General features: G+C 56.5%; 1 protein-coding gene across 5 annotated transcripts in view; it reads right to left on the bottom strand.

Annotated features, from left to right (window-relative positions):
- Positions 1–1,748: 1,748 nt before the first annotated feature.
- AGAP3 (ArfGAP with GTPase domain, ankyrin repeat and PH domain 3) overlaps positions 1,749–11,271 on the bottom strand; it is a 50,396-nt gene continuing 40,873 nt past the window's right edge. For 2 of the 5 annotated variants that reach the window (XM_036899614.2, XM_036899612.2), the window contains exons 12-18: positions 7,746–7,865; positions 5,965–6,102; positions 4,111–4,265; positions 3,937–4,027; positions 3,561–3,783; positions 2,635–2,890; positions 1,749–2,461 (exon numbers count right to left, since the gene is read on the bottom strand). In XM_036899614.2, coding sequence (XP_036755509.2) covers positions 2,255–2,461; positions 2,635–2,890; positions 3,561–3,783; positions 3,937–4,027; positions 4,111–4,265; positions 5,965–6,102; positions 7,746–7,865 — 1,190 coding nt within the window. In that variant the 3' untranslated portion in view covers positions 1,749–2,254. The remainder of the gene's footprint in view (positions 2,462–2,634; positions 2,891–3,560; positions 3,784–3,936; positions 4,028–4,110; positions 4,266–5,964; positions 6,103–7,745; positions 7,866–11,271) is intronic. The other 3 variants (XM_036899616.2, XM_036899615.2, XM_036899613.2) reach the window with 2 other exon arrangements.

The following is an 11,271-nucleotide window of genomic DNA, read 5'->3' as shown; positions in this document are numbered from 1 at the left end:
TCAGATTAAAGGTCATGGAGGGGAGAGAAGTACAGCTTATCAATGACCTGGCCAGCCTCCTTACCCTTCCTTAGGGTACCCTGCTATTCCCGATTCCTAGAATGGCAAACCAGCCAGTGTCTGTTCACTCAAACACCTACTGCCTGCCTCTTCTGACGAGGCTGAGCCTTTCCTTAGCAGTTCCTCTCTCACAACTGGCTTTGGCAGCCTGGGGCTGACTGGTCACTGACAGCGGGGCCACAGTACCCCAGCTCGGACACCTGGATCCAGGGCAGGTCTTCTCCATTCTCTGGCTGTATGTCAGCAAGGCTTGAGACTCAGGCTAAAAAATGTGTGGTCCAGACCAGCCCCATCCCTGCTCTGGGTCAAGGGCATCTCCGATACCTTAGACTCATCCATGCAGGGAACCTACAGGGCTAGATTCTTTTTAGGAGAGAAGCCCGGTAGATGTGGCTAGCAGGAGCTGTTGTCATTTTGACTGTGGAGAATCCCTCCCTGTCTGCAGATAGAGGGCTGGGAGAGAGGCTCTCTAGCTCTTGCGCCCCTGGGGGAGGTGGGCACCCAGGCAGGATAGCACTCTGAAACCAAGGCCCGGATTCGCTGTTTTTTCTGGATTTGCCTGTTAAGTATCCATACTATACCAGGCATTAATCCAGCCACTCAGGCAGCTTTCTGTCCTTAGGGAATGGTGGTGGTTATTGCTGGTATTTTCTGAGCCTGGGAACCTGTTCTTACACATACCCATGGCCCTGTCTCTGTCTACTTTTATCTTTGCTTGAGGCTCTTAGCCTTGCAGAAAGGGGCTGTGGACCAAGAAAATAAAATCTGGTTTCCTTCCCAAATATTGTTACCTGGTTATTTAACTATACATAGGCAGGTACCAATGCACGGAGCACCAGCCTAGCACACCCAGTGTACACTCAAAGTGTTGTGGACAAGGGCCGCCAGCAAAGTGGTTCCAGGAATGGGGAAGTAATAGACTCCTTACAGAGCAGGGGCCCTAACTTATCAAGTTCTTTTCCTTCAAGAACCGGTATAGAAGGGTTTCCCCCAAGTCTTTCTAGAATAACTCAGGGATAGTAGATGGAAAAGCAGGGGCTCTGGATTCTACCCCCAGCTTGGCAAGATGTTGGTAGGAGTCAGGGTGGCTGTCCTGCCATCAGTAACCTACCTCTTTCCTTTTAATCAAAAGCAGAATTTAGGAATAAGTACTGAGAGCCTGCTGCCCTAATAAACATCTGGCTGCTTATTTGGGGGCAGCCTCAGAATTTTCCTGTGCCTTGATTCAAAAATCTCTGTCCACATCTGGCTGTGTGGGCTAGTCCCTAGACTCTTAGGGAGGGGGACAATGTTTAGGCCCTCTCTTTGGGTGGACTTTGGCCAGTGTAGGGCATGAGGTGGCTGGATAGAATGCTGATGAGAACAAGAGGACCAGCTGGAAAAGCTCTGTGGGGGTGGGAGGTGTGAGTGTGGAAGGCAGCAGAAGCTTCCAGTAGGAAGCAAAGAGCCCCAGTTCTCCTATCAGGGTTCACTGCCTGTGCTGCTGACATACTCAACTACACCCCCAGCAAGGAAGGGCTGGGCTGAGAGATGCACATAGGAGGCTTAAGGGAAGACAGCCTGGGCCTCAGGCTAGCCGACAGAGGAGAAAATCTAGAGCACAGACAGCAGACGTAAGAAGAGAGCAGTAAAGAAATCGAGATGGGGGCCTTTCTGGAAAGGCAGAGATTGAAAAGGGGAAACCAAGCCACACACACAGTCTGTTTATTGGCTCATCATACACGCACACCAAATATGTACACAAACATAAATATTCCAATGTACAGATTTACATGGGACTCCCAGATCACACATTTGTCCTGTTCATCCAGCACCCCACAACCTGTGCCCTATCCAGGTTCCATTTTAGGATGAAGGCTTGCAGGGGGCTGGCACTACAAGGTAGGAATCTGGAGGAGGGAGAGGTCCGGCTCCCCTCTCCTCACAGGTGTCTCCAAAGGGTCCTGTCCCTTTTCAATGGCACCACAGGGCAGAGGGCTGAATACCTCCACTCCCTTCCGGCTGCAGTTCAAATCCCAGATGTGTCTTTTCTCCCACTTAGCTCTTCTCCTCTTTGACTCCCTAATTTCCTCCCCTCCTCCTCTTCTCACATCCCTGTTTCCCAGTCTCTATGTCTTTGTTTCCACCAGTGCTTATAGGGAGGAAGGTCCCCAGGCCACAGAATCTTTCTGGTCTCTCTTCCTCTTCCCGGGCCTTATAGGAGGCTAGGACTCCGGTGCAGCTCAGCAGAGGTGTTGGTGCCATTGGCAGGCTCTCTGCTGGGGGCAGGAGCTAAGCCACAGCCCTCCCCAGGGCAACCATGCTGGATCAAGATGTCTGCACACTCCTGGCTGCCAGCCCGACGAGCATAGGCCAGTGGAGTCAGGCCCCTGGCATCCCTGCTCCTCACGTCCACCCCGTACTGCAAAAGAAAGCACATTTTCACAGTTGGTATGTCATGGCAGGAAAGGTACGGGTTCTTAGGGAGAAAATGGAGAGGTGGCTCTCAAAGGGCTGGGATAAAGAGGGTGTCGGGAGGTCAGAGGCACCGGCCAGGGTGGTGCTGGGAAGGCAAGGAAGGGGTCCACAACTCACCCAGATGAGCAGCTGTGTGAAGACCACGTTGGCCATGGCACTGGAGAGGTGCAGAGCTGTCCGCCCGTCCCCGTCCCCGTAGGTCTCATTCACCTCCTCCTTGGACCCGTGTGCCAGAAGCATTACCAGCAGCCGCAGGTCGTCCTCCACCACAGCCCGGAGCAGCTGCTGCCCCAGCGGCACATCCGAGCTCGGCAGCGGGGCCAGGAAGAGCTTCTGTTCGTACTTGGCCCGGACCCAGCGCTCCTTCTCCTCTCTGTAAGCACAGGCCCAGCAGGGCGTGAGCACGGGGAGGGGGTCGCCAGGCCAGCAGGCAGGGCCAAGGGAAGGGTTAGGAAATGACAGGAGCACCCCAACGGGAATAAGGGAGAGAGAGAACGTGTCCGTCGGAGCAGCAGAGACAGAACTGGGAAATCAAGGACATGCAGAGGGGCAGTGGGCAATGCAAAGGGTGTGGAAGGAGCGGAAAGGCAGAAACACTAAAGGGAGAGCCCTAGGGGACAGCAGGGACGTGGGGGGCTGAGAGGGCAGGAAAATTCCAGGCAGGTCTCCTGTGGCACCTTATCTGGCCCTGCTGGAACAAAGGGGAGGACCTGCACTGGGGGCCCACACACTACCCTATCTGCCACCCTTTCTCCCCATCTCAGAGCTCAGGATAGGGCCTTCGCACCACAGAGCGATAGCGCCTTGCGCATGCGCCTCCTGCTGGCCCCCTGACCTGCAGATAACAGCTCAGAAAAGGCCTGTTGTTGTGAGGCGCCTGAGTGACAGGTAGGGGGGAGGGGCACCCCAAGGGGCCAGCTGCCAACTGCCAGTTTTAACCCTTCTAGCATTGTCACAACCACTAGCATCATCCCGACCTTCCCCATACCAGAGCACCGATGTCCCCTTCCTTCCTGGCCAGCTTCAGGGCCCCATCCACTCACCTGCAGGCATCAGGCCCTGGCTTTGCATAGCCATCCAGGGCCCCCTCCCAGACACTGTTGGCCAGAGCATTGCCCATCGCGGTCATGACAGCCAGCAGCTCAGGCGGCCAGTCATCAAGGTCCAAGGAGCGGACCCGGGACAGGTGGGCCCCCAGATGTCGGTGGGTCCCTGAGCACTCAATGCACATCAGGGCACCTAGGTTCAGGCTGGCCCAGTCTGGATCTGGGTGAGGAGAGAAGGCATCATGAAGCCCACAGACAACCAGAGTGAGACCACCAGGAAAGTCCTCCGTGCCCTTTCTTAGCCTACTGGAAGCCTCTCGCAGAGCTTCCTCTAAGCTGCCCCCGCCCCAGGCCCGCTGGCCCTGGCACTCACTGGGGGCGTCGCAGTCAATGCAGAAGCTGTTGCCGCGGACAGTACGGACGGCCTGCACAGCCAGAGCTGCATTCTGATTCCCCAGTCGAGTCTGCCGCGACAGGAGACACAAGGGGTGGCTGGTCAGTCACGAGCCACCTTCAGGTCCCACCCCACTCTGGCCTCTGTGCCAACCTTGTCCTTAGAGCTGCGGCAGCCCTGCAGGCTGGCAAGGATCTGGGCCTGCACGCTTTGTACCCACAGCTCCCGCTCCTCTGCTGTTGAGGCTTCGAAGTGCCACGTCTGCCCGGTGAGGGACACCACCACAAACTCAAACGACTCTTCTGCCTCTGTGGGGGACAGGGGCATTTACCACCATCAGGGCAGACCACCTTGTCAGCACTGCCTTCCTGACTCTCATCCCCCTCCCCTGACCCTGGCCTCAAGGGCCATGCTTTCCAAGGAAACTTGAAAGAGGAGAGCCATATGGAGCCCTCAAGCCTCCATTCCTAACCACCTGTGGAGCCTGGGTGAAAAAAGACAGGGTGGAGGTTTTATCATCCCTGGTACTGCCAGAATAGATCTGGAAATTAGGGGTGCTCCCTGGAGAAAGAAGGGCTGCGTGTCTGGGGAAGGATGTGATGGGGTGCTAGGAGGCAGTGCTGGGAGATGGTGGGAGAAGGCGGGCGTGGGCACCATCCGTACATGTCAGCTGCAGCCGCCTCATTTTGCAGCTCATTAAACCCAATATTCCTGACGGCGGCGTCAGCGTGGGGCTCCTGGGAGCTGGGCCCCTCCCCCACTACCCAGGCAAAGACAGGCAGTAAGGGCAAGTGGATAGGGAGAGGGGAGGTTTTCTCCACCAGCCATCATGTGTGAGCAGACAAGGACCTGAGGACATCTACAGTGACAAGCCCTATGAGCTGGACTGTGCCCTAAGCAATGTGATGAAGCTGTTCCAAGCTCTGCTCCCCCAAGTCCCCAAAAGACAGCCACATGAATCTCATTCCCAGTGGTCACCACCCCATGGGTGAGTAATTCCTAACAAGCAGTGTGACTGTTGTGGGGCTGGAGAGACAGCTCAAGTACATAGAAGGCCCAAGGGTTAGCCAGAGGCCAGGCCCGAGTCATCTCAACTCATGACACTGACATCCCCTGGAAGTCCTCCTGCTGGGCTCCTGCTCTCCGGGCACTCTTAACAGAACTGCCTTCTAGGAAAAGAGTACTGGCACCTTTTGTTCCCCCAGGTCCCACCATTTCATTTCACTGTACTTTCCACATAGGCTTTGAACTACATAATCTCAATCATTTTGGGGAATCTGTTCCCTGGTGCAGGTGGACCCCATGCCACAAATGCTGCCCATCGCTATGTTACAGGTTGGCTGGGAAAGGGGGCTCTTTCCCGTAGAGGTGATGTCCACTCCGTTACCCACACCCCTAGCCCTGACAGTCAGAGCAGAAATGAGAAACTATGCGTAAATAGAAGGTAAACTTATTTGGGAGAAAAAAAAAGACTCCAACCACTGAGAAGAGGGGCAACTGAAGATAATTTGGGGTAAACCAGGGAAACAGCACTATGATTAATAAAGAATTATAAGGAAGGTCCTATGGAAAAATGTTTGAGGAGCTAGAATTCCTTAGCCTAAAGACGACCAAGGAGAGACTTAGCCAATCCATACATGCGTATTAAGCACCTATTATGTGCTCAGCACTCATTAAACTCAATGGGTGATACAAGAGACACAGAAAACGTAGGTCCTGCCCACAAGTCTTGGAAGAGCTACTGGAACTTGCCTGCTATCTTGTCACCTTCTGTAAGAATAAAAGTAAACTCACATTTTAATAGAAAGGGTTTAAGTTAAGCAGAAGAAAGAGGTTTTCTAAGACACTCAGTTTAGATTACTAAAAAAAGTCACAGGACTACTTTTATTAGAAATTATTAGAAAGTGCTTAATCTAATACAGAAAACGGGGTGTAACTTTTAAGGTACTGTCCCCAAATCCCGCTGCCCCCCTCTTGTGCCCCAGTTTCCCCCTGGATCCCCCTAACCTTCAGCAGCACTGCTGGGGCCGTCTGGTCGGGGGGTCCCGGTGCTCTTTTTCCGCCGGTGCTTCTTCCGGTTGGAGTGGGGAGATGGGGGAGGCTCTAGCTTGGGGCTGGAACTGAGCACCTCAGCTGGGCCACTGGCTGGTGAGGGGAGAGTTGGAGAAGTGTGGGAAATGGGGAGCGGGGGCAGACACGCGTCCTGCCTAGCGCTGCTGGGAGCTCCACCCTGAACTGTCACTGGCCACCCTAGGAGAGCCCAGACCTGATACCCTTTCTCCCAGGAGGCGGGCCTGCCCAGCCTTGGAGGAGGCGGAGAGAGGAGAGGGTAGAAACAGGCAGAGCAGGATAAAGGCGAGTCAGAAAGTCAGCTCTGGCTTCTGCAGCCTGGAGGGGTGGAAGGCGGCCCGGGGAACTCACGGGGAGCTGGAGCCCCAGCACTCCGCACCAAATTTATCCTCAATCACACTCCCCGCTCCTCACAATTAATAGCAGAATTAGAAACAATCAGGGAGCTGCCTAATTACTGTCAATTAGAGCGCGCTAATCAAGCTCCTGTCTCCCACACCCCGCCCGGCGCTCACCACTAAATGTCAAACTTCATTAGAGGCAGACACGCTCCCTCCCTCCCTGCCTTCCTCCTTCCAGACTCAACAGAGGGTCCCCCCCAAGGCCAGCACAGGCCTTTGGGACGCTGTCCCTGGGAAGGGCCCCTCGCTCCCCTTCTCAAGCCTCCCGTACTCACTGCCCCCAGGGGGCTTGGGCTTGGGTCAGGCGGGGCGCCCAGTTCCTCCCTGCTGTCAGCTCAGGCTGGGAGACAGGGCTCCTACTGGGGCGGGCCTGGGAAGGGTCTTCGGGAGGCAAGTCAGGGGGCAGAGTCAATGCGCCTCAGGCCAGGCCCTCCTGCCCACCTCCTGGCTTCCCGGGGACAGCAGGCGCCCTGGGAGTCTCCCTCTTACACCCTCACTTAGGAAAGGCGGGCGGGGCTGCGCGGTTCCCGTTCAGAGTTCAGAACTGCTAGTGGGATCTTTGGCCACAGGGTTAGGACCGGAAGGAGAGTAAGGGGAGAGGGAGGCACTCACTGAAGAGACGGGAGGAAGAAACATGGAGTCAGAAGCGCAGAGGCGTGAGCAAGGTACAAAAATGGACAAAGGGGTGAGAAAATGAAGAGCCAAAGAAAGAGGAGGGAAAGATGGGAGAGAGGAAGAGCCGCCAGCCGCCTAGACAGGGTGGGGCCTCAGCACATCTGGGGAGGCAGCACAGGCGGGAAAACGACCTTTCTGGAAACTCCCGGGGTCTCGTCTGCAGGACCCCCTCCACCACGGCGGGCGAGCCGCCGCCTGCAGACCGTGTTTAAGCCCCCAGCCTCCGACCTCCCTACTCAGCCGCTTCCCTGTCCCCCCGCCGTGAGGCTGATGAGCCGGCTGCGCAGGGGGCTGATGGGGATGAGGAGCCGCCACCAGCGCTGCCTGGGGACGGTGGTGAGTGGGCGGGGAAGCTGAGGAGGGAAGGTCTCCAGCACCAGCCGGCCACTAGCAGGAGTCTGGGGACCTGGGAAAAGCAAAGGGGTGACAGGCGGAGAGGGCGCGGGCGGCTGCTGGAGAACGGACCAAGCTTTTACTCCATTTCCCAGTCTTAGGAGCTGGCCCTGCGGCAGGGGTCTAGCAGGCCCTGGAGAGCTCTGCCGGCCCCTCCACCTGGTCTGGACGCCATGCCTGTCAGCTTCCCAGGCCACAAACACTGCTGCCCAGCTGCCCTCCTCTGTCCCTTAACTGGGTCCTGCATACCTGGGGACAGGGCAGCAGCCTCACTCCACTGGTCGGCGCTGGAAACGGAACAGGAGCGCTGGTGCAGCCCCTCGGGATGGGGGCCAGCCCAGGCCGGGCTGCTGGCCGAGTGGGGGGCACCTGGGGGGGGAAGGGTCAGGTTGGGAGGGGAGGCCAGGGAAAGGGGTGCACATAGACTTTCCTGGAAAGAGAGCTACGGGTAGAGCTCGAGAAACCCCAGCAGGATACTGACCAAACCTGAGGGGATCTTGGGTTCACTAGGTACCAGCCCAGGCTTACTGGAGAACCAGAGCCCTCACACAGGCTCCCCATCCTCTCTCCATGAACATATAGGGGCATACCTCACCACTCCCAGTGATCTGGAGCCAGAAGTTGGGGGCGTGGTCCTGCCACTCCCATTACCACAGTGGTCCTCATCTGCCCATTGTCCCCAGTCCCTTACCCCTCCTGGTCAGGCCCCTGAACCTGATATTCTAGTCCACATATGCCATTTGCTTTGCCTCAGCTTTGCTGCCATTCTGAGGAGAAATAAGTGTATCAAATTCAAGTAATTATGTCTAATTAGTATTAGTAATTATCCTGTTGGGCTGAAGAAAATTAATCTTTCGTTTCCCATCAGGGAAGAACGGCAGAGCCGAGGGGAACCGCAGGCTCTGAGAGTGCCAAGGCCGAGCCAGGGAGGGCTGGCAGTGGAGGAGGCAGGGCAGCAAGCACCCTCAGAGCTCCCCTCCTGGGGAGGCCCATGGAACCAGCCATGGGGCCGCAAGAGCCCCTAACACTTGCAGGGTCCCTTCCCTAAGACAGGGGAGAACTGAGGCCAGAAGGCAATGGCCACGGGATGCCCGAGGACAGGGGGGCCTGTTGGAGGTGTTTGAACTGAAAGTGGAGGTGCTGGCCAGGTGTTGAGGGTAGTAAGGAGGCAGAGAAGGAGCCTGGAGTTGGATAGAGCTGGAGACAGCAAGTGGCAAACACAGAGGCCTTAAACCAGCCCTGCAAGTGCACGGTTGGGTTTCTGGAATCCTAGGAATGGGAAGCTCTGAGCTGAAGGCCACTAGAAGGTAAAGGAAAAGGCTTGACATCCCTGATGCCCTGGGGACAGTATAATGCTGAAAAGTTGGAGGGCAGGTTTTGTGTTTCTCTTGTATTTGTCAAAACACCCAAGGCAGGACCAGACACACAGTGAGTGCTTATGAACGCACGTGTGGCGCCAACTGCTGGCCTGGCTACCCTCGTTTCCAGTCCCCTCAAAGCAACACGCTGATCCTGCCTTCAGAATCCCTGCAACCCTAGCCCCTGCCAGCTCTGGCCTAACAGGTCCCTGCAAACTTAGCCTTTCTCAGAGAGCCTGTCAGGAAGCCTTCCTGGGAGCACACACAATTCCTAGGTTCTCAGACACCCTGCTTCTCCCCACCCCTCGCCTCCTTCCATCCCCTCCTAGGTTCCGAATCTTACTCCCCACCATCCCTGGCCCCAAAGATACTACAGGACCAACTTCCTCCCCAAGACTCCCAACCCAAAAGCCCGAGGGAGGGAAAGTGCTTTCCCTTTTCTTTGTTAATTCTCCCCTCATTACGCCTGCAATCCCACAATCAGTGTGCACTGTAATTGTCGAATTTGATGCTAATGATTAATGAATTAAACATGGAGCCATCAATTAGTCCTCGGAGGATAATTCTGCATAAAGCAGCGGATAATGTAATTACAGTAACAAAGATAATGAGATGTTAACATCGCCCGGTGAGCGGGAGACATGTGTGAGTGTGCATGAGGTCGGTGTCAGCCTGTGGCGGAGGGGACACGGCCTCGGTAAACGCCCGTCCATGTGTTCTGGGGATGTCGGTGAGTGTCTGTGGGTGCTGGGAGTCATGTGGGTGAGTGTGCTCTATCTCCCTTCTCCACGCACTACTCCTGCTGCCCAGGGTGAAGGCCATCAGGGCCAGGAATGTGACGGGATGTAGTGTCAGCCCAGCTCTCCTCTTGCTACTGCCTTCAAGGAAAGGCTCCCCTTCAAGTGCATTTTCACCGCCACCACCTCCGCCGCCTCCTCCAGCATGAGGAGAGAAGCCCCAACCCAGACCAGAGGCTGCCTCTCGCTATCTGCATGCGGCTCTGGGAGAGCTCCCGGGGCCCCAGCTGACCCCCAGTCCCTGTCGCGGATGACAGTGGTTGCCCAGCGCCCTGACCCAGCTCTCCAGGCAGAGCACCAGGGACTGCACATAGCCATCCGAACTGGACCCCACTCCCGCCCTCTGTGGTGGGTGGTGGTCTACCCCTGTTAGTCTCCTTTGTCCACTAGGGCTCTCCCTCAGCACAGTTCAAGGGCTTCTTTCTCAACTCAGGGTGGCTGAGGACAGAACATAGCTTTTCAAGTCAGACACACTTCAGTTCAAACCCCAGCTCTACCACTTGCTGTGGGATTTTACAGAAGTTATTTTACCTTTCTGAGCCTCTTTCCTCCTCCTAAAATGGGGATAGAAATCTCAACTTCATGAAGTTGTCAGACAGGGGCCTGACACAGAGTGCGTCCACTGCACTCTGCACATTTCAGTCCGCGGATATCAGTGCCCTGCCCTAGCCTCTCCCAGTGCCTCCAAATTGGTTAGCGGTGGCCAAACACACCCTTCAGGGCAGAGTGCCAGTGCTCATGTCCCTCGCCTGCCTTCCCTTAATCCAAGTCCCTGCAGGCCCTGTCAGCATTTTGAGAAGGGCAGTTCTCTGAGGCCTGTCCCACCCACGGCAGGCCCTAGTGCCCAGCCCTGTGTGCCCAGTGCAGCAGCCTCAGCACTGTGATAGGCAGGAGCACCCCGTCTCCACAGGCCCTCTAGGGAGGTGGCCCACCCTGCTGCTGAGCTAACCCCTGGGGCAGGGACGCAGCGGCAGCGGCAGGGCTGCTTCTGAGCAGCAGTTTCTTGGCCCCAGGAAAACAACATCCATTTACCTAGAACAACATCCAGGATACTGAGGTCTGGGGAATAAGGGTCCAAAAACCAAGGCAGCCCTGGGCCAGGGGGACTAGGTGTGGGACAGCTCAGGAGCCAGCGAGGCCTCGGGTGGCAGGCAGAGCTGGGCCAGGAAGGAGCCCACAGTGTCATCGGGGAGAGCTGCCCAGCCTCAACCTCACTCTCTTGGGCTCCTGCTCTTCTTTCTGGACTGCTGGACATACGGCAGAGTCTGCTTGGCCTCCAGCTTCTCTTCTAAACTCAGTCCTCTCTGAGCAAAGACCCGGCCTCTCACTGCAGATCTGAGGCCGGGTGAGAGGCTGACCCCAGGCAGCTCTGTCCTCTTCCACCTCCCTACGCGCACGACAGGCTTGGCTAAGAAGCTGGCCGTGCATGCCAGACATCCTGCCCCCACCAGCACCTTCCTCGGCTCCAGATGTGAAGGAGAGAGGGTCCCAGGACCACTGGTGCCGCCTGTCAGCATGAGGCTCTCTGGCCCCACCAATCTCCAAATCACTGCAGGGCCGCACACCAGCTATTGACCTCTGTGAACTCTAGGAGGGCAGCATTTTGGCCAACGAGTTTGG

The sequence above is a fragment of the Manis pentadactyla genome, chromosome 7, assembly GCF_030020395.1.
Source record: "Manis pentadactyla isolate mManPen7 chromosome 7, mManPen7.hap1, whole genome shotgun sequence".
Classification (NCBI taxonomy): Eukaryota; Metazoa; Chordata; class Mammalia; order Pholidota; family Manidae; genus Manis; species Manis pentadactyla.
The sequence above is the reverse complement of the archived record's forward strand: the minus strand, read 5'-3'. Positions and strand labels throughout refer to the sequence as shown.